At 35.4% G+C, this 21,301-nt stretch overlaps 3 protein-coding genes across 5 annotated transcripts in view; 1 reads left to right on the top strand and 2 right to left on the bottom strand.

Annotated features, from left to right (window-relative positions):
• The window catches only part of arhgap10 (Rho GTPase activating protein 10), a 73,529-nt gene extending 71,967 nt beyond the window's left edge, over window positions 1–1,562 (bottom strand). For both annotated transcript variants that reach the window (XM_042716519.1, XM_042716520.1), the window contains exon 1: window positions 835–1,562. In XM_042716519.1, coding sequence (XP_042572453.1) covers window positions 835–988 — 154 coding nt within the window. In that variant the 5' untranslated portion in view covers window positions 989–1,562. The remainder of the gene's footprint in view (window positions 1–834) is intronic.
• Window positions 1,563–1,638: 76 nt separating this feature from the next.
• prmt9 (protein arginine methyltransferase 9) lies at window positions 1,639–12,672 on the top strand. The gene is made up of 13 exons (XM_042716518.1): window positions 1,639–1,831; window positions 4,080–4,282; window positions 4,447–4,595; window positions 4,937–5,173; window positions 5,280–5,447; window positions 6,157–6,259; window positions 6,825–6,934; window positions 7,086–7,278; window positions 7,808–7,991; window positions 8,798–9,467; window positions 9,544–9,697; window positions 11,338–11,460; window positions 12,206–12,672. Exons 2-13 carry the CDS (start codon window positions 4,085–4,087, stop codon window positions 12,479–12,481), a joined length of 2,565 nt encoding a protein of 854 aa, XP_042572452.1. The 5' UTR covers window positions 1,639–1,831; window positions 4,080–4,084; the 3' UTR covers window positions 12,482–12,672.
• Window positions 12,673–12,937: 265 nt separating this feature from the next.
• Window positions 12,938–20,736, bottom strand: LOC109077116 (transmembrane protein 184C-like). Of its 2 annotated transcripts, none has more exons than XM_019092730.2 (10): window positions 20,216–20,736; window positions 18,791–18,921; window positions 18,652–18,688; window positions 18,132–18,337; window positions 17,516–17,590; window positions 16,467–16,560; window positions 16,037–16,149; window positions 15,033–15,132; window positions 14,651–14,822; window positions 12,938–14,405 (listed from the first exon to the last, which is right to left on the bottom strand). In XM_019092730.2, exons 1-10 carry the CDS (start codon window positions 20,330–20,332, stop codon window positions 14,110–14,112), a joined length of 1,341 nt encoding a protein of 446 aa, XP_018948275.1. In that variant the 5' UTR covers window positions 20,333–20,736; the 3' UTR covers window positions 12,938–14,109. The 2 variants fall into 2 exon arrangements, with proteins under 2 accessions (XP_018948275.1, XP_042572455.1); XM_042716521.1 differs by having other exon boundaries at window positions 20,277–20,736.
• Between the last annotated feature and the right edge of the window lie 565 nt (window positions 20,737–21,301).

The following is a 21,301-nucleotide window of genomic DNA, read 5'->3' as shown; positions in this document are numbered from 1 at the left end:
TTAGAAAAAAAAAAAAAAAAACAGTATAAAACTCTCCAGAACTCTTAAAACTTTTGGTCCTTCACTTTTATTTGCACAAAAATGTCCTGCTATCAGAACAAACACTCCTATTAAAGATAACTCTACCCAGACACTGCAAATCCCAATAATTCAAACATATCCAAAAAAGGTCTGAACATCCAAGGCGTAATACGCAAGCTTTATTTTTAGCCAATTTGTTCTGCCCTGTCCTAAATGCTAGGAAAAAAGCAGCATATAATAAATGCATTATGGGAAAGGACATGAAATGTTTACAATAAAACTTTACTCGTGGAGGTGAAAGGGTGGGTCACATAACAGAGGTGACAAGCCACAAGTTAAGATGCATAACTGCAAGTGTCTGAACTGAGAAAATTGTGGCCTTCCAAAATAACTTGCATAGGTGCTGCAAAAGTCCCTAATGTGTACACACCAAAAAGCAGACTTGTAGGACACCCGATGATTTGCACACAGATCATGTACAGTAAATCATAACCCCAAAACTGGATGAGGTCAGCAAAAGTTATGCCACGCAAGCTCAATTTCTCTGCGCTCCACTAAATGAAGCATGTTACTCTAGAGACCCGCAAAACTACTCCAGCAAGGTCTCGAGTAAAGGTGTAAATAGGAATGACATAACGTTAGTGACCTTGACGAAATTACAAGACCTGTTTGACTGATATGAGGTGTTGATATTATCTGACACTTGCATAGTTTGGATCACATGTTGACTGAATGGCAAGCTTTATTTTGATTGCAAGCACAATTATTTACACATCGAGTTTAAAAGCAGTGATAAAATGTCATGGAACTTACGTTTTGTGGCATTGATGAGATTCTTTCCATCTTTATACAGCTCTTTGATGAACCTGCCGGTTTTGTCCAGCTCTGCTTCATGAGCTTTGATTTTCTCCCTGAAGGCAGGACTGTCCAGGTAACACTCACTGAACTCCAACGGGTGTAACCCCATTTTTACTAGACTCAGCTGACTTCGTTTACAGTTTAAATCGTTTAAATCCCGTGAGAAAGCGACCTGCGAATGAATAAAAACCGGTCGAATAACGAAATGATATTAAAAAGGGAACGGGAAGCTGCCCTATAAAGCCTTTATAAACGCGTCCTCGAATATTTTGGGAAGACCAAACGCGTCGGGAGTGCTCTCGGGAATAAAACACTTTCCAAGTCGCACAAGTAAACTTGTCCCTGGGTAACGTTATATTAAATATGTTCCAGGTTTAAACTCTCGCAAGATATGATAAAACAGCTCTACGCTACACGGATATCTATTGAAATAAAGGTAATAATGTCCAGTCAGGGTTTTGGTCCGCGAATGACTGACAGTCGACTCGAGCGAGTCTCCTCCCGCGTGCAGGACTCTCACGTCATCACGCCTGACTCGCTGGAAAACCGGGATATTTGAGTGAATAACGGGCCGCGGGCAGTGTTGTTAAGGAAATGTACGTCTTTTCCATCTGAATGGATCATTCGGCATACGTCTCAATTTTTTGTGTCTCGATAAACTCTGTAAATGCGATAATACTAATGGGTTGTCAGTAGTAGTGTGTTTAAATCGGATGTGGAACTCTAAAAGAGCGGATGTTGTTTCCGTCCGCCTGATTCTGCAGAGCGGACCTGCAGTACAGGAGCGGAGCTGCTCTGGCTGAAGTAGCTCATAAATATAGAGATAAAACTGTATATATATATTAAAAAAAATACATCGCAGTTTGTGGTTTAATGACAGCAGTAGGCTGGAGTCTTCAGGGAAATTGGTGAAAATACAGTTCAGCGATCTCAACTAGCAAACCTGAGACAGGTAACTTAAAGAACCATAAATCCAAAAACCAAAGAATACTGAAATTGTTAAATTAAATAATAAATTATGCATATTGAATAACAGCTTTTAATTACTCAGATTTCTTTATTTCTGTTGAGGAAAACTATGTAATGTTCAGATGTTATTATAATATATGAAAATGAATTAACACGTTATTTGTCTTATTACCACATAACGTTTGCTATGTACTGCACGTAATTTTTACCTAACAGCTTTGGTGGATTAAATATGACTTATTAATGCTTTATAATTAGTCATTTTATTCTTGATTAACATTACATGAGTAAATATAGTTGGAAGAAGCAGTTGGCCAAGCACTCCAGCGGCAAATTGAGGAGCTAAGCATGACATGGAGCATCAGACCAAATGCAACAATGAGTACTAAAAGCAATTTTAGGATGATTGTAATTGAAATGGCTGAAAAATCATGAATACAACCACTAGTAATATGATTAAATGGCTTATCACTTTTGACCAACAGGTGGCGCTGTAATCAAATCCTTTTGGTGTGTTCTGTGTGAGGTGAAAATGGCACAAACAAAGTTTGTTGTCATTATGTCAAAGCTTTGAAGAGATATAGTCTTAGAGTCATTTTGGCACCATGCCTAAAGTTTGTAGCAGCGCTGTACAATATGGGTTTTGTTTCGTCTATTGAAATGAATTACATTTTGTCAGCACAGTCTGAAGATGATTTGACTTGATTTTGGTGAAATGGCTGACAGGCAGTTCGGATTTGCTTAATAATAAATCAATGGTTTATTACTCTTGACCAATAGGTTACACCAAATTGGTCTGGCGTGGTCAGTGTGATGTGACAATGGCACCTACAAAGTTTGGTGTAAATATAAGCTTTGCAGATATACAGCCTCAGATGCATTTTGGCATCTTTCCAGCAAATTCGTTAATGTGCTAAACAAAAAAAAAATTGTATATCGATACAAAATCCATAACTTTTTGCCAGCTTGGTCTGAAGATGGTCTGAGTCAAATTTGGTGAAAATTGGAATAACGGTTTAGGAGGAGTTAGAAAAAGTAGGTTTTCAACATTAATCAAAATGGCGGACAGCAAGTTTGGCCAATTTTGGCGTTATTGGTATTGATGTTCTCAGCATGACCCAAAGAATATTTGAATAATTCATTTCAATAGTCCAATTTATTTAAACGTTATTAGCATTTTTGTAAATTTCTTTATAACCTTTGGCCACAAGGTGGTGTTGCGCTCAATCTTTTTAAGTACCATCAGGACATGGTGCCGAAGATGCATACTGCGTTTCGTAACAATACGTCAATAAGTTCATAAAATATAGCATTTTATGTCAAAATTCAAAATGGCCGACACCCAAAATGGCTTACATTGGGTATCATTCGACTCGACATGACCCACCGAATCTAAAGAGACCAGCTTTGTGATTTTTGGTCAAACCATTCAGAAGTTATAAGCAAAAATATGCATTTTTTGTATCTTCTGACCACTAGGTGGCACTGTAGGTAGCCTCAGGTCATGCTTGTTATAACATACTCCAAGTTTGGTCTTAATACGCCAAACCGTTGCAGAGATATAGCCTCACAACCATTTTTGCTTGCTTTTTGTCAAATTTGTTTGCGTGTTAATCGAGAACGGTTGGACGAATCAGCTTGAATTGAATAACTTTTTGCCAGCATGGTCTGACCGATGATCTGACCCAATTTTGGTAAAAATCAGACAAACCGTCTAGGTGTCCATTTGACTCGGCAGGAGCCAGGGAATCAGAGGAAAAAAGAATTTTCCTTCTGTGGCTTAAGTTATTAGCATAATTTTTTTGAAAATTTGGACAAGAGGTGGAACTAGAGAGTTTGAGTTAGAGCCTTCAAATTTGCTATGCTTAATGGTGAGACTGTCCTCTATTGTTTTGTATCAGTTTGATTTATTTAACTTCTTTCAAGCGGTTGTTTGTGTTGGCTTAGATTGGTGAAGAATAGTGAGTAGGATGATGTGGAATCTAACGGATACAATAGGTGCCATCGCACCTTCGGTGCTTGGCCCCTAAATATAGCTACTAGCTCCAAACATCCAGTATACTCAAACTGAAACGTGTTACATTTCACACTAAATCATTTGTATGTTTATATTTGACATTGGTGGAAATATTTTCTATTGGTATTTTTTTCCAGAAGCATTCCTTATCTGTCGTTCAATTTATTCAGTTTAAGCAAGTGATACAGCACATGATCAGTTCTGTCATTCACAGAAAACATGCCTAATGCCACTACAAGACCAAAGAGGACGAGGCGTCATAGACGGGCTCAGAGAGAAGATGCTGTGAGAAATGAGCTGGTGTCAAGATCACTGGAAAGTGCTCAGCAGTGTCTGTTCAGTCAGGACTACGGCACTGCGTTTGTTCACTACCTGTTGGCTCTAAACCTTGCCCCAGCACTAAAAGACTTTGCAAATGTAAGCTTGTTTTTTTTCCTCCAATGCTTCCTTGATGTTGTAGTCTGTCTGCCTGATCAGTCTGTTTACTGTAACAGTGTGTGGTGGTTAAATTATGTATCTAAAGTTGGAAAAGCTTCAGAACCTTATTGCAAAGCCAGTAAATGTGTGTTTTGTGTTTACAGGAATCCTTTAGATTTACTCTGTTTAGATGGGCAGACGAGCTGGACTCTCTTGGACGTATCCAGGACCTCTTTAATTGCTATGAACAAGCTATGGAGTTGTTTCCAATGGATGAGGTTATAGTGAACAGCATGGGAGAGCATCTTTTCAGGTTTGTATTTGTTTATTATTATTGTTGTTGTTAATAATAATACTATTATATTGGTTTAGTATTTGTAAAGTACCAAGATAGATATATAGAATACATTTATACATTTATATTATACATATACCTATATAATAGTATACATTTAATATTATTACAATTGAAAATAAGTTATTCTATTTTAATATATTTTAAAATTAATTAAATTCCTGTGATGTCAATGCTGAATTTACAGCAGGCATTACTCCAGTCTTTACTTTAGTGTCACAGAAATATTGTTCAAGCCATGTTGCTCATTTACAAACATAACCCCTGGTCAATTGTTAGTTTTTTTGTTTTTCTCCCAGAATGGGGTTTCGGGATGAAGCTGCTGGGCATTTTTACAAAGCACTTAAACTCCGACCAGACTTTCCAGAAGCAAAGGAGAACTTTTACCGTGTTGCCAACTGGTTGGTGGAGCGCTGGCACTTCTTAATGCTCAACGACCATGGGCGGAACCACAAGTACCAGCTGGCTATTAAGAAAGCTGTTGAGGAAGGATGCAGCTCTGTTCTGGATATTGGAACTGGCACAGGCATCCTCGGGTGAGGTTTTTCAGAAACCCGTTACATAACATTGTTATTTAACAAATGTCTGTTTCAGCTGATATACAGTTGAGTTTGTTTTAATGCTTTTTGTTTGGCATGTTAGTATGTGTGCAAAGATGGCAGGCGCCGCTGAGGTCTATGCCTGTGAGCTGTCAAAGACAATGTATGAGCTGGCATGTGAGGTGCTCTCAGCCAATGGGATGGCAGATAGCATCAAGATTGTTCACCTGAAGTCTTTAGACATGAAAATTCCAAAAGACATTCCAAACAGGTAAATATTTCTTTATATAGTAACCAAATTCATATTGACAATTTTTTTTTTCCAAGCATAAATCTTATGATATAACCTATTGATACTATTCAAAAGTTTGAGACGCCAGTAAGATGTTTGATTAAAATATACAGTAAAAACAGTGATATTGTGAAACATTATTATAATTTAAAGTTACTGTTTTGTATTTTAATAAATGTTAAGCTATAATTTATACAGTTTTCAGCAGCCATTACTCCAGTCTTCACATTATTGTCTCATGATTCCTCAAAAATCATTCCAATATGCTGATTTGCTGCTCAAGAAACATTTCTTATCATTATGGAATCAATATGGGATCATTATTAATGTTGAAACCAGTTGTGTTTCTTAGCATTTTTGTAGAAGCTGTGCTACATTTTGTTTTTGGGGGGATTCTTTCATCAATAGAAAGAACAACAATAATATATTTTCCCCCCAATTTAATGTGTCCTTTGTCAAATAAAAGTATTAATTTCTTTCTTTTTTTAATCACACTGACCCAAACCTATATATATATATATATATATATATATATATATATATATATATATATATATATATATATATATATATATATATATATATATATATATATATTATTTGTAAAAATATTGCATTCAAAAATGTCTTAAGTTCATTTAAAGTGCAAATGTTTTCATAAATGTGTTGATTATGTTCCATTCTTTAGAGTGTCGCTGGTTGTAACAGAGACGGTAGATGCAGGGCTGTTTGGTGAGGGCATCATTGAGACGCTGATCCATGCGTGGAAGCACCTACTTTTACCTCCACCTGTAAGTCACTTTCTGAATGACTTCAGTATGTGTATGCAGTATTGACTGTTCTGATCAGCAAACTTACGGTGAGGTCACGTGATGCCACAAATTCAACTCTGATTATAGTGTAATCCTTTTATACAAATGCTTTTATCCTGTCTTATCCGATGTTTATCCGGCCGTGTTCAGTGACTAAGAGATTTTTGTCTCTGAAAATGTCAAGCTGTCTTGCACCAACGTTAATAGCATGCTTGGCAAAAGATTACATACTTTGCCGTACTACAACTAGATCCTTTCTTCTAAATCCTTACTTAAAATATTGTAAGCTTTTTCCCATGTAAGTATCAGAGAGTAGCCTCAAGTTCTATACATTGTTGGACAACAGGGACGCCTAGTGGCTGAGATGCATATAAATGTTGGTGAATCAGTTTTAAAGTCATTTTTAGAAAATATGTTAGATGGCTTGAAAGTATACAGTTGTATAAAGCTTTAATATAAAAAGAAAAAATGACTGATTTTCAGTCCATTGTAACTAATGCTTCCAAGTCTATCACAACAATTGATTATTAAATCATTTCAACAGAGCACTCATCAACCCTTGTCCAGTCCCTCACAAACGGGCCGGGTAATACCTGCTGGTGCAACTGTGTTTGGAGTCGCTGTTCAGTGCCGTGAGATCCGTAGACATCACAGGTGAGAGATCAAAGCTGCTTATGTGTGAGTGACACATTGATAAAGTTTATATTACACTTAACACAATACCAAAGAAGCAGGCTCTGGAGTATGATCTTAAAAAGATTAGAGTGAACATTTAGTGATTGAATTACTTATCAACCTTCCGCAGGCTGTGTGCATCTTCAGTTGGAGGCTTGGATCTGTCTGCAGTAGGACAGATTTATAGTCCTGTGAGCTGTCTGGCTGATACTGAGGACAGCACTGAGCCCTATACCACTGAAAGACTGAGCCGCCTGCGTGGAGGATACATTCAGCTCACACATCCTTTCACAGCTCTGGACATAGACTTCAATAATCTGCAGGTACAGAACTCAGTATAATATAGAGCTGAGTGTTGAAATAAAAGTGTCTCGTGATAATGCAGCAAGCCAATTGATCAAAAGTCACAGTTAAGAGAATTTCATTTTCAAATAAATGCTGTTATTTTGATCTTCCTATTCATCCTGAAACAAAAATGTTTATTGAGCACCAAATCAGTATATTAGAATGCTTTTTAAAGCATCATGCAACACTAAAAAGAAAGACTGGAGTAATGGCTGCTGAAAATTCAGCTTTGTCACCACAGGAATAACTTAGAAAACAGTCATTTTAAATTGTAATAATATACCACAATATTAGTTATTTTACTGTATTTTTGATCCAGTAAATGCATCCTGGGTAAGCTTAAGAGGCCAAAAATTCATTAAAAAATCTGACCCCAAACTTTGGATGTATTTTAGTGTAATAGAGACATATAGTGAACATGGGGCAGATGGGAGAGAAGCAACACAACTGAAATACTTAAAGTGGCTTGGTTGCAGTAAGTGGTATTGAGCGTTCTCTGTGTTGCAGGAGCTGGAGGGTCTTTGCTCCAGAGAGGTGATGCAGCTACGACTGTGTGTGACTCAGGAGGGTGTTCTTGATGCTCTGGCAGTATGGTTTCAGCTACACCTCGACCAGGACAACCACCTGTCCACTGGCCCACAGGAAGACACATGCTGGGAGCAGGCCATCTATCCAATACAGAGTCCATTCAGTAAGAGCAACTGCATATTAATGCGAAAATATAGAGAATAAGAAATATAAAGATGACCATGACTCTAGAACAGTGGTTCTCAAGTGGGGTCCTCAGCAAAGATGACTTGAAGTAGGCATGAAATTGGATTGTGGTGTTTTCTTCTTTATTATGACGTATAAATGAGTTAAACTATTTTTTGAATGAGAAAAAAATTAGGGTGGGACCTGACTTTGTCCATAAGAGTATGTGGTGTTGTCAGAAGGAGGGGAAGTTAATGTTTTTGATTAAAAATTATGAGGGTACGTGAACTTTCAGAATTATTTAAAGAAACAATATGTGCCCAGATAAATATAATATCCATTAATCATAGCCAGTATCAACTAAAAAAGAATGAAAATCAATTAGTTAAACCTTGAACTCTGAGGAACATTGAACATTCAGCTCTTAAAACATCTGGAATACAGAAAATGTATTATTTTAATTTTAATTATACTTATATATTTTATTATTCTGACACTCCAAATTTATATACGGGGCTTCTAAATATTGTTATGGAAAATGGGGGGACTGTAGAAAACTTCTGCTCTAGAACTAGTCACGCCAATGAATTTCTTGATGCATTAATGTCAAAAGCCATCTCTTAGGAGAAGAACAGGAAGTAGTCTCACAAACTTCACATTTGCAGCAATGGCTGCTTTGGCTGGTCTCCCAGGCAGGTTTTAAAGTGGTTTTAAAACCACTAAAGGGCTTTTAATTTATAATAATTATTTTTAATAAATAATTTGAATAATAATTAATTGACTTTAATTCATGTCATCCCTCAGACACTGTGAAATGTGGTGATGAAATACTGGTGGAAGTTTCCTGTAAGGACTCTTATCTCAGGCTATGCTGTGCTGCTATCATAAGAGATGGACACACATTCCATATGGACAATGTAACTCCCAAGATCCTCACTGCAAGCCCTGAGGCTGAGCTGTGCAGTGCTCTGGCTGGCCTTCAAACCAGCCAGGAGAAACCTTGTGCTTTTATGCTGGAGTCGGCAGAGATCGCCCTCCTCAATAACACAGCGTATCATAACAGCTTCCAGAGGGCCATGAGCAAACTTTTGGTTTCTCTTAAGTCAACTAGGAGGTCAGACACAGAACTCGATCCGATCTACGTGCTCGATGTCTCTGAGGGCTTTTCTGTGCTCTCCTTGATTGCAGCCCAGTTAGGCTCCGATTCAAGTGAAGACAAACAGATCAGCCCTGGATTGGTTCAAGCCTACAGCTCAGTGGAGAAGGAGCATCACCAGACTATGTTGAGACTGCTGGCTAAAGGAAACGGTGTGCTTGAAAGCACACTGGAGTTCTGGTTAAGTCATGTGGAGGATGATTCTGCAGTTCTTCAACGGCCAGCCACCGAGAAGCTCTGGAGCGCCATCATACTCGACTGCATAGAGACCTGTGGTCTTATTAGACAGAAAATGTTGGAGAAAGCAACGTTAGCTAGGTAAGAGTTTAAATCATAGTATGGTTAGTTCTTTTTTTAGGTTTGTAAACAGTAGTTTTTGTTGTGAACATTTCAGGTGTTTGTTGGAGGACGGTGGGCAGATTTTTCCAGAGCGCATTGTGATCCATGGAATGCTTGTTGAGTCTGACACGCTGCTTCGGGAAAGCGCTGTTCAGGGAACAGAGCCGACTCTCGGGTTCAACATTGCTCCATTCATCAATCAGTTCACAGTATGTTTGGCTCTGTCAATACTGTGTTTACTCTTTATCTCTTGTCCTTGTGTGTAAGGTCTCATATTTGCCCTGGAACATTCTCTGGTATCTTTAGGTTCAGTGTAGTATAGGTTTTGTTAACACTGCACTCAAATCTAATTTACAAGCCAAAGCTTTATATCTACGTTGGTTTCCATAATAATTTGCAAGTGCTTTATTTAAAAAGTGAAAGTTTTGAAGTGCATGAGATTACATGATTTTTACACTTCACATGTGCTTTGTCCCAAAACTGCTCGCTTGTTCACTGTTTCACAATTTGCTACATTCAAATACCACAAAGTTCATAATATGTGGAAATAGCAAGAAAAAAATAAAGTGAATTTACATAAAGCTGTAGACAAGACCACACATTGTGTATGATCCATTCTGACCTTTCAGACTGAAATACATTTTTAAAAATCATATTTAATCCTGTTTCAAACCATACAAATTGTAAAATATTTGGTTTATAGTACACTACCATTCAAAAGTTTTTTTAATAAGTAAATAAATAAATAATATAACATTTATTATATATATATATATATAATGAATGTAAAAAATATATAAATAAATACATTTAAAATTACATAATAAATAAAAATCAATATTTTAATTTACTAAGAATACATTAATCGTTCAAAAGTGACAGTGAAGTCTTTGAAGTGAAGTCTTAATTTATTTTTTTTTATTTTAAATGATTTTTATTTTTCTATTCATCAAAATATCCTGAAAAAAAAAAAATAATAATCACAGTTTTCACAAAAATATTTAGCAGCACAACTGTTATTAACTTTGTTAATAATAATAATAATAATCAAGTTTCCTGAGCAGATATTAGAATGATTTCTGAAAGATCATGTGATGCAGAAGACTGGAGTAATGATGCTGAAAATTCAGCTTTGCCAACACAGGAATAAATGACATTTTAATATATATTAATATAGGAAACAGTTATTTTAAATTGTAATAAAATTTCACAATATTGCTGGTTTCACTATTTTTGATCAAATATGTGACCCTGGACCACAAAACCAGTCTTAAGTCGCTGGGGTATATTTATAGCAACAGCCAAAAATATGGGTCAAAATTATAGATTTTTCTTTTATACCAAAAATCATTAGGATATTAAGTAAAGATCATGTTCCATGAAGATATTTTATAAATTCCCTATCGTAAATATATCAAAACTTCATTTTTGATTAGTAATATGCATTGCTAAGAACTTAATTTGGACAATTTTAAAGGCGATTTTCTCAATATTTAGATTTTTTTGCACCCTCATATTCCAGGTTTTCAAATAGTTGTATCTCGACCAAATATTGTCCTATCCTAACAAACCATACATCAATGGAATGTTTGGTTATTCAGCTTTCAGAAGATGCATAAATCTTAATTTTGAAAAATTGAAACTTAAGACTGGTTTTGTGGTACAAGGTTTTGTGGTACAGGATGGATTATCAGCTTATCAAAGATCAGATTTTCCATTTCATGTAACGAGAGAAATGTAATACATAAGAAACATATTCTGTGGTTTCTGTAAATTACAGAACTAAGGTGTCTAAAGATTAAACATGTCTCTGTAATGTGTTTTTTTTTTTTTCTTCTTCTTCTCTTAGGTACCTGTTCATGTGTTTTTGGACCTGTCCACACTTGAATGTACACATCTTAGTGAAGCAGTAGAACTCTTCGCTCTGGACCTCATGAACAGCACTTCCAATTACACTGACAGAGAAGTCAAAGTGAGTTTTGGCTTCTGGTCCTTTGGGCCTCTCTCTCTCTCAGTGCTGTGATTGTTCAAATAGTTTTTGTTAATTGAAATAAAGCTTTACACTGAGCTGGGTAGATTACTACAAAATGTCATCAGTTACCGATTCCAAATTACATGACAAAAATTGTAGTAAGTAACATAATCCATTACATTACACATTTTAAGTCGTTAGTAAATGACTAAGTCAGTCATAAAAATGTACAATTAAAATAAATCATTTTTAAATAACATCAATCAAAATAAAACACTTACTAAAAATTAAATATTTTATTTACCTGCATGTCATTTTAGCATTTTTTTCAAAGGAAAATTTAAAAGATAAAAAAAAAAAGAATTTGAGAGAATCTGTAAATTATAAAAAGAAATGTATTTTTTTCTAATCTGATTATGTAATGCAGATTACATGTAATCAGTTACTACCCAGCTCTGGCTTTACATTAAATAATATATAAATATTAGATGAAAAACTAAAAAATAGAAATGTTGCCTTACTAAAGGTTAAATTACTGAAGTGGTTAAAACTGAAATAAAAATAAATTAAGATAAGTAAAATGTAACAATTTAAAATGAGAACTGAAAATTCTAAAAACTAAAAAATATACAAGCATTCAAAAACAACAGAAACTAACCATTTTAAGCTTGTTTTGTTTCATTTTAAATCCTTTTAAGAATTTCTATTAAATTGGAAATGGCCTTTTATTTTGTGCATTTGGCAGGTGCGGGTCAACACTTCAGGCAAGGTGACTGCCATTGCTTTCTGGTACCAGATCCATCTGGACTCTGAGCAGAGCGTCAGCACCTTCAGTGAGGACTCTCACTGGAAGCAGGCGGCGGTGGTCCTCCAGCAGCCCCTGACGGTCAGCAGAGGAGAGTGGGTCAAGCTCAGCATCCAGCTCCACAAAAGCAGCATCTCCATTACAGCTGTCAAAGAAGAAGGGCTGGGGGCTGATGATGTTATCAGGGAGGCGGAGCCTATGACCAGTGACTCATGATGTGGGAGGGGTCTCTTGTATTGATATAACACACTCCAGAATCAGTGAATTGCTGCTGATGGGCAATTATTTAATGGCTGTATGGTAAACAAAGTTATTATTTTTAAGAACAAGCACACATTTTACATTAAAATAATTTCACCATGACTGTGTGTGGCTTGATGCTTCTTATAGGTATACTTAAAGGAACAGTTCACCCAAAAATAAAAATGTGCTGAAAATGAACTCATCCTCAGGCCATACAAGATACAGATGAGTTTGTTTCTCAATGGGAACAAATTTAGAGAAATTTATCATTACATACTCACCAATGGATCCTTTTTTTTTCCTTGTACAGTGGAAGGCAATGGTAACTCATACATTTTTGGAATGGCATGAGAGTGAGTAAATGATGATTTCTGGGTAAACTATGCCTTTGAACTTGGAAGGAATGCAATTAAGCAGAAATACTCAATACACATTTCCATGTGAAGTTTAATGATTCGTGACAACCACAGTTAGATAAGGCAATGCAACAGCTGTACAAACCATTGCAGAAGATGCATCTCTCTGAATGGATCAGAGAGACACATGACAGTTCATAAAAACAAATACATGGGAATATTTCCCACAGGTCCACATCTGTAATGATAGAACAATCTGCCCTTACTGTTATACTATATCTGACATTTATATCTCATGTGCAGCTGATGTTAAAAATGGACAGATCATTGAAACCATTAACAAAACAAACAAACAAAACAAAAAAAGTAACAACAATAAGACAACTTTGGCTGATATTTAGACATTGCATAATTTCCCGAGGTGAACTTAAAAGTCTTCTAAATTTTCAATAATTAACTAAACTGTTTTTAACCTAATTTTCTTTGTTTAATCATTAAAATAACCAAAAATAAAGACACAAATGCTTTTTGAGAAAGACAAAAGAAAGACTACTAACACTAACAGCGTTTTTTTTATGTGTTGACAATTACATGAATCTGTTCTGAAAGCAAGCAGTCTAGAAGAGGTTGCAAAGCTCTGAAGCGAATTAAGCAGAAATATGGGTGCTTCAGTATTTTGTGCTTTAGAGCCAATGTTCAAACTGTAGTTGCTTTACCACATGCATATACTCTGCTGAGAGGAATGTTGCAAATCTCCATGGCATCCTGGCAATTTGATATTACTGTCCATGATCAAGGTGTTGCTCCATGGAAGAAATCAAATATGAAAGTATCACAGATAATGACAAAGAAGAAGAAAAAAAACTAAAATGACTTGACTCAATACAGAGTTTTTCTTAGAATAAAAACATTCATAAAGCTGTCTTAATTGAACCATTATCTGATGATGTGAAAAATTAAAACTAGTATTGGAGAATCACTGTGCTTGGCTCTGAGGTCAGTTTATAATTTGGTCATGTTTTCAGCAAAACAATGCCAAACAGAGATAAAAACGGAGGAGCAACACTACTCAAGTCCTTCATATGTGTTCTTGCTACCAAAGCTTCACCGAGCCTCTCTGAACACAAATTAAACACGAGTATGAATAGTTACCAGAGTTAACGGCGGCTGCATATATTAGAAACAGTAGTTAACACACATTAGATCGATGTGCATTAAATATTTGGTAGCTGAAGCTCAGTGATGTCAAATGATTGCTGCATAGTCTGAGCCTGGATCTGTATGATCGGCAGATATCACAGCGGGCGTGATATCATCCACATCTCCTTCCCATGGTACGCTGCCAAGGTTGGCAGGAGCAGAGATGGAGTGGGGGGTTACGGTGTGGCCCATGCCCTGGTAACGGCCCTTAGGGGATGGAGGGGTGGAGGACGATTCAACACCTGGATCCTGAGAACCATCTGACAGCAGTCCTGTGTTCTCATCCTGGGAAACCTCTTCACCAAAATATGTTTTCCTTGGCCGACCCATGACAGTTCTACCTGAATGAAAATAAAAATCAAAGCACATGAATATGATTAATAAGTGTTTGAAATGGGACTGGGTGTTGACACAGGATCGACAAACTGATTCCTGTTCAGGAAATATTCCGTTTATGAATATAAAGTACACAAAACCTAGACTAGTATTACTAGTAGACCTCTGAGGAGGAAAAAAGTATGATATGACTGCTTATTTTAGATGAAGTATTTTGTAAGAATCTAAAAAAGAATGTGTGGTGACTGACCGACATTGCGCACTTGTTCCGAGATGTCAGCCCGTATATCTGAGACATCCCACATGGCCAGGAAGGAATCAAAGCAAGAACCTTCCTCTGCTTCCTGTATGTAGGGCTTGTAAGTGAAGCTGAAGTGATGGGCAATGGCTGCCAAAAACATTTCCACACAGATGATGAAGTCCTGTGAGAACACAGAAAAACAGACCTTTAATTTTAAGGTTACTTCCTATTGTGCAACCAGAAGTTCATTAATGGTGCTGCATTAACAATGGTGCATTGTATGCAAGGTAAGCCAGTCAAATATATATATAAGAACAAAATTATATGAGTATTTTAAACTGGTGTCTCAGTAAATTGAGTTTAATGTTGAGATCAAGGTATACATAGATACCTGTAATCCAGTGGCTACAGCCTCCACGCTGTCCCAGTCCCAGGTGTGCAATTCTGAGATCACACCGACCTTCACTAAAAGCGCAATGACCACAGCTTGCCTAAGACAGATAAAAGAACTGATTTAAACATTATAGGGTGGCAAAATTATAATAAAAAAAGACTTACTTTATTATTATGATAATTATTCATTTTAATATTTGATTTTTTTTTATGTGAATATTAAATCTTAATAAAATCTTAAATCAAAAATTAATTTATTTATTAATTAATTTGATTTAAACATTATAGGGTGGCAAAATTATAATATGATAAAATGTCTTTTTTATTAATATTTGAATTTTATATTATTTTGTTTATATTAGATTATTTTTTTCTATAAAATTAATGCAATGTGTCCACATTTTACTTACATTATATATATACATATATGATGTTTCTCTTATTTTAACATTAATTGCAAAATTATTATTAATATTATTTTATTTTTACAATTTTTTTTATCCTTTTGATTCTACGGTGAAATATAACCTGGGGATGCTTTAAAAGGCTTCATGCAATTTGCATAGTAGTGTCTATTACAATATAATGTCTATTTTATAAATATTTGAATTTTAGATTATTTAGATTACATTAGATTATTTTTTTTTCTATAAAATTAATGCAATGTGTCCACATTTTACTTTTTTAAATATTTGATATTTCTCTTATTTTAACAATTTCAAAATTATTATTATTATTATTAATAGTAGTAGTATTCAACACAAATTATTTTTATCCTTTTGATTCTAGGGTGAAATATAACCTGGGGATGCTTTTAAAAGGCTTCATGCAATTTGCTCACAAATGTATAAAGATTATTATAATTCCGATCAAACATAGTCATTAACTGTCATGATTTAGTTGTACCATCCTGATACTATAAAATATTCTAGAAAATTGCTTAAACTTGATTAGAAGCAGATTTGAATTATTACAGTGTTAAATACATAGAGAACGGTTTACCAGAATGACACAAACACCACCAGCTTGACACAGAGGAATTTGCCCACAGGTTTAATGGGACTCAGCTCTTCTCTCAGAGCCTTGTAGAACAGCACAAGACAGTACATGGCAAACTGAAGAGAGAAAGTTCAACATTAGCACATTACCATTAGATTATCAGGTTACCGTTTATCTTGAAGCAACAACAGTGAAAAAAATGATTGATAGTTCATGCTCCCTAAACTGTTCACTGTTCATGAGCAGCATAAATACAAATGAGGGGCTGTAAAGTCTGGTTAGTTTTAATTCACAACAAAAGAATTAGTAAAAACCCATAAAGATGGCTCTGTAAACAGAGCTTTAGTTAGATTTTATCCTCCTTTTACTGCTCACTCACTCACTCACTCATGTGACAGTCTTGCATAATATTCAGGACAGAACAGGTACTTACAAGCTGAGAGAGATTGTTGACAATAACCAGATACGTCCAGGCATTTTTTGAACTGAAGTTACCTTCATCATAGACCCCACAATGCTGACAAATCCTAATTTGGCAGGACGGAAATGATGCAAATCATTGACCATCAAACTGACATGCTTATTTTCATATCAAATGCTTATATCATATAAAAGTAGAGTTTAGGGTGTAATTTTAGCAACAGGAAACTAAATTTAGTCTTGAGTTTAAAAGCATCAGAGCACAGAAAAATGTGGAAACATTAGTGTCGACTAAAGTGGTTTGATGATGCACTTTCATGAACAGAAATGAGTAAATTACACTAGCATTCAAATGTTTGAGGTCAGCAAAACTTTAAAGAAATTAACATTTTTATTCAATAAAGATGCAATAAACTGATCAAAAGTGACAAAAGACACAACATAAATGATGTAACAAATATAATAATAATAAGATTATTAGATAAGTTAGATTTGTTCCTATAAACGTTCTATCCATTAAAGAATCATAAAAAAACAATTATAGTTTCCACTAAAACGTTAAGAAGCACAACTGTTTTCAACACTGATAATAAAAAGAAATGTTTCTTGAGCTCCAAATCAGCATATTAGAATGATTTCTGATCATGTGATGAAGACTGGCATAATGGCTGCTGAAAATTCAGCTTTGCCATCACATTAATAATACATTACACTTACATTACACAATATATTAAAATAAAAAACATTTTTTATCATAATATTAAATTTATAATTTTAACATTTTAATTATTGATGATTTTAAATTTTTTACATTCTAAATTTTTTTATTTTTTTTTTAATTTTTTTAAATGCAGCCTTGTTGAGCATAAGAGACTTCCTTCAAAAACATTAAAAACATCTTACTGACCCTGAACATTTGAACAATAGTGAACTGTATATACTGCTTTCTCCTTATGTATCTTTATATGGTGCAAAACCACATAAAAACACACAAAAATGTGACAAAACTGATATAAATGCTTGATTAAGCTTTATAACATACACAAAATGAATGACACTTACAAAGCAATGACTGTGGTGACAGGTCTCACAACTGTGTACTGCAGAACCCCCAGTTTACATCTCAGCAAAAGCACTCTGTTGAGAAAAAACAAAAAAAGTTCAGTAAATGTGCTGTTCTCAATATGAAAACAGAGAAAAGGAGGCCATGAGAAAACATTGTTGCAGTATAAATAAAATAACTTGACAGGCACATAACACAAAGCTCTACTGTTCTCTAAAGGAGTTGTTTTTTCCAGTTAAAACGCTGCTGGTTTAAATTAAACAGACTTTTCACACATTACCACCACTGCCTAACATAAATTTAAAAGTTGCAGCCGTCAGCAGCAACAGCTAAAAGCAGCCAACAACCTCAAGAAAGTGTTCACTCTGCAAGCAATTTAGAAGAAATCTCTTCCTGCTGTATCTAAACAAAAGACTTTCTATTCCCATCCTCCTCTTTAAAGAGGGCCCCAAAGGAGAAGATGGTAAACAGGTAATGGAGGGCCTCAACATAAGAGCCTCAGCCATAACATCCTGACTTTCTCCTTTAGTAATACTAACAACAGATACGCATTAAATACCACATCCTGCCTTAAGTTGTCCCACTTTCATATGCTATCCATGTGTAAACACTCACTCTCCCATGGGCCACGGAGGGCAGCAGCAAAGAGGGGGGAGATGCTTTTGTTGCTCCTGCACCTCCAGCATCAGCACCAGACTGGGATACTGGTTTCCCAAGAAGTTGAGAAGGAAGATCATGAAGTTGTAGATGACATAGGCCTCATAGCACTCTCTACATGTGTCTACATAGATGGCAATGTTGGGATACTTCAATGCAATCCACTGTGAAAACAGAAGAAGGGACCAAAGAATAAAGAGAACTTGTATATAAAACAGAGAAATGTCAAATTACCCCCCAAAAAAAGAGATTGGATGCACGTGAGTTTGGTCAAGTGAGTCACTTTTCTGGTCCAACTCTTAAAGCAATCTAAGTCATGAGCATCTGCAACATCAGGCCTCACATGAACTTGATTGTCAAACAGAAAAAGGCCAGTGTTCAAGTCAAGGCAAGCTTAACTGGAGACTTAACATCAAAGAAGCTATTTGCAATTCAGATACCAACATTTTAGCTATCATTGTGATCACGTGATACTCACACTATCCAGGCTGTATATAGGAACCATCCATAATATTCTGAGTATGAAAAAACATGTGAACATGTGAGAAACAGACAAAACAATTGAAGATAATGTCAATTAATATTGCAGAAAAACACCTTGAAAGTAAAATGTATACCTGATAATAGGTTTTTGTAGCTCAGGTTGGGTGTAGTGTACTAGATGCTGCAAAATCCCCCACAGTGAGATGGGTATAGTCATAAATACAAATATCCCAGCGATGAACCATGCCTTATTAGGAGTACTAACCTATGAGATTACAAGGAGAAAATTAATACCATCAATGTGAACAGTCACTCTCAAAATGATCTAAACTAGCACCAATACATCTAATTTCAACAATAACTATTTAAATACTAAGTTTTTCCTGTGTAAATCAAATTTGACTCTCTTTTATACAGTGGGGGCCAAAATTATTAGAACATTAGTAATTTCACAAGCTAAAATGGTTTTAAGTCAGTTATTTTTATCTTTTGCTGTAGTGTGTCAGTAGGAAATATCAGTTTACATTTCCACACATTCATTTTGCCATTAATTGTAATAATCCGGTGATTTTTGTCTGACAACAGCCAGTGCTCCACACAGAGATCTGATCTCATCATCATCATCCAGTCTGTGTGGAATGACATGAAGAAACAGAGCACACTGAGACAGACTCAATCCAGAAGAACTGTGGCAACGTCTCCAAGATGCTTCAAGAGACCTATCTGCAAAGCTACAGGACTGTGGAAAGTTTTAGGCACTTGTGTAAGAATGCTGTAAAATGAGGATGCTGTCAAAAATAATGTCATATATAAATTTTCTCTTTATCAATTAACTTTTATTAACTAAATTAAATCAACATTTGGTGTAAGCCTCCTTTGTGTTTAAAGCAGCTTTTGCCCTAGCTGCACTTGTGCATAGTTTTCAGGCAGCTTTGCAGAGAGGTCTTATAATATGTATTCATATTTTGAATAAGCTTTTGTTTTCAGTTTTCATTTTAGTTTGTTTTAGTAATTTTGCTGTTTTTTTTTTAAAAATGTAAGCATAACTCTTTTTTTTTTGCAGTTAGTTGCCAATTTTTTTTCATCTAATATTTATGTTCTATTCAAATAGTTCTAAATTTAGTTAACAATAACACTGATTTGACCTTGAGGTATATTACGTAGCTTAAAGTTTACTTAAATAGTTCACATTGGAAAATGCTCATTTATTGATAGCAGAACAATACAGATATTATGAAACAAAATGTTAAAATTACTTTATGATAGACATATAATGAAATCCCAAATTAACCAGGAAGTTGTATCAGAAAGTTTAATTTCCAAACCTATTAATATTAAATCAGTAATTCAATATATGCATTTAAATAATTTATTTTCTATCATATTAAAACACATTTTCACATTTGTACTATATTCAAAATGGTTTTCATTTTGGGTCCAATTAAAGTCTACAGTTGAAGTTGTTTAGGACAACAAGAGAGAGTTAACAGCATTTCAGAACACATTCCACAGTCAGCTGCTTAATCTTTAATATATGGAATTCTAGAAATGCCTCTGACCCCTGATTTCTGAAGTTCCCATACACAGAGTGGAAGGACAACCAGGAGCAGAAGAACGTACAGCAGCACCACCAGAGGCCGGATCCACCGCCTCCAGTTCCCGCATGTGCACGGCATCTTTCCCGCTGCCGCTGAGCTCTTACATTACACTCCGACTGAGTTTGACACAGAGAAAAGCCGAATTAAGTTCTTGGCAGTTCTACTCCCGTGGCTAGTTTTAGATGCATATGATCGGTATAAACACGACTGAGGTCTTGATGAATCATGAGTGTTGTTAGCGCGTCAAACAATCAGCCGATTCATCCCAGCACCGCAAACATCACTGCATTCAAGACCAGCTCGCGATCGCGTCCATTACAAAGTCAGCGCACGATCGTATTTTAATCTCTTATACCAGAAATCATGTTACAAAACACACATAAAACTTTATTGACTTCCAAAATAAAAAGTGAGCGAGAGCGAGAAGTTAATAAACAAAGCTGCTCAGAACTTCCTGTTGATCTTGTTGTCGTCACTGTGGGTTCTTCGCCTGTTTTCTGAAACATTTTTAACGTTTAGCGCCACCGCTCGGATCGGAGGACCGACAAACTGGCGTGTAGAAACGGTAGGCTACTAGCAGTCGCAGTTAACAATTTAACAAATACAATTTATAAAGTGTTTCTGTGCAGTATGTGGCTCGTACTTATCTGTCAGCTAGTCGTATACTGTACGTATCCACAATTGTTCTCACAATCTACCCCATTACCGGGTATGTTGTACCATAATTTATTTGCTATATTGTAATTCAAAATATTAAACGTATATGAAACATTACTTTAAAATTACTAAAATCATTGGAAACGAATATTGAGTAGCCAATATTCGTTTCCAATTCAGTTCGTTTCCAATAAAATGCGTAGTTATGCACAGAATGAACCCATTTTGTGGGCGTCAATCCTCATCATATAATCAACCATAATGTTTCTAGTATTTTATTAATTTGAAGGTAAACGCTTGTAATGCCATATATAAAATTAAACTAAAGAACCTGCTGATTTAAATGATACAATTTCTATCATTCAACATGACTGGAAATAATGTATTAAC

Source organism: Cyprinus carpio, chromosome B1 (assembly GCF_018340385.1).
Source record: "Cyprinus carpio isolate SPL01 chromosome B1, ASM1834038v1, whole genome shotgun sequence".
Classification (NCBI taxonomy): Eukaryota; Metazoa; Chordata; class Actinopteri; order Cypriniformes; family Cyprinidae; genus Cyprinus; species Cyprinus carpio.
Note: the sequence above shows the minus strand (reverse complement) of the source record. Positions and strands in the feature narration are given on the sequence as shown.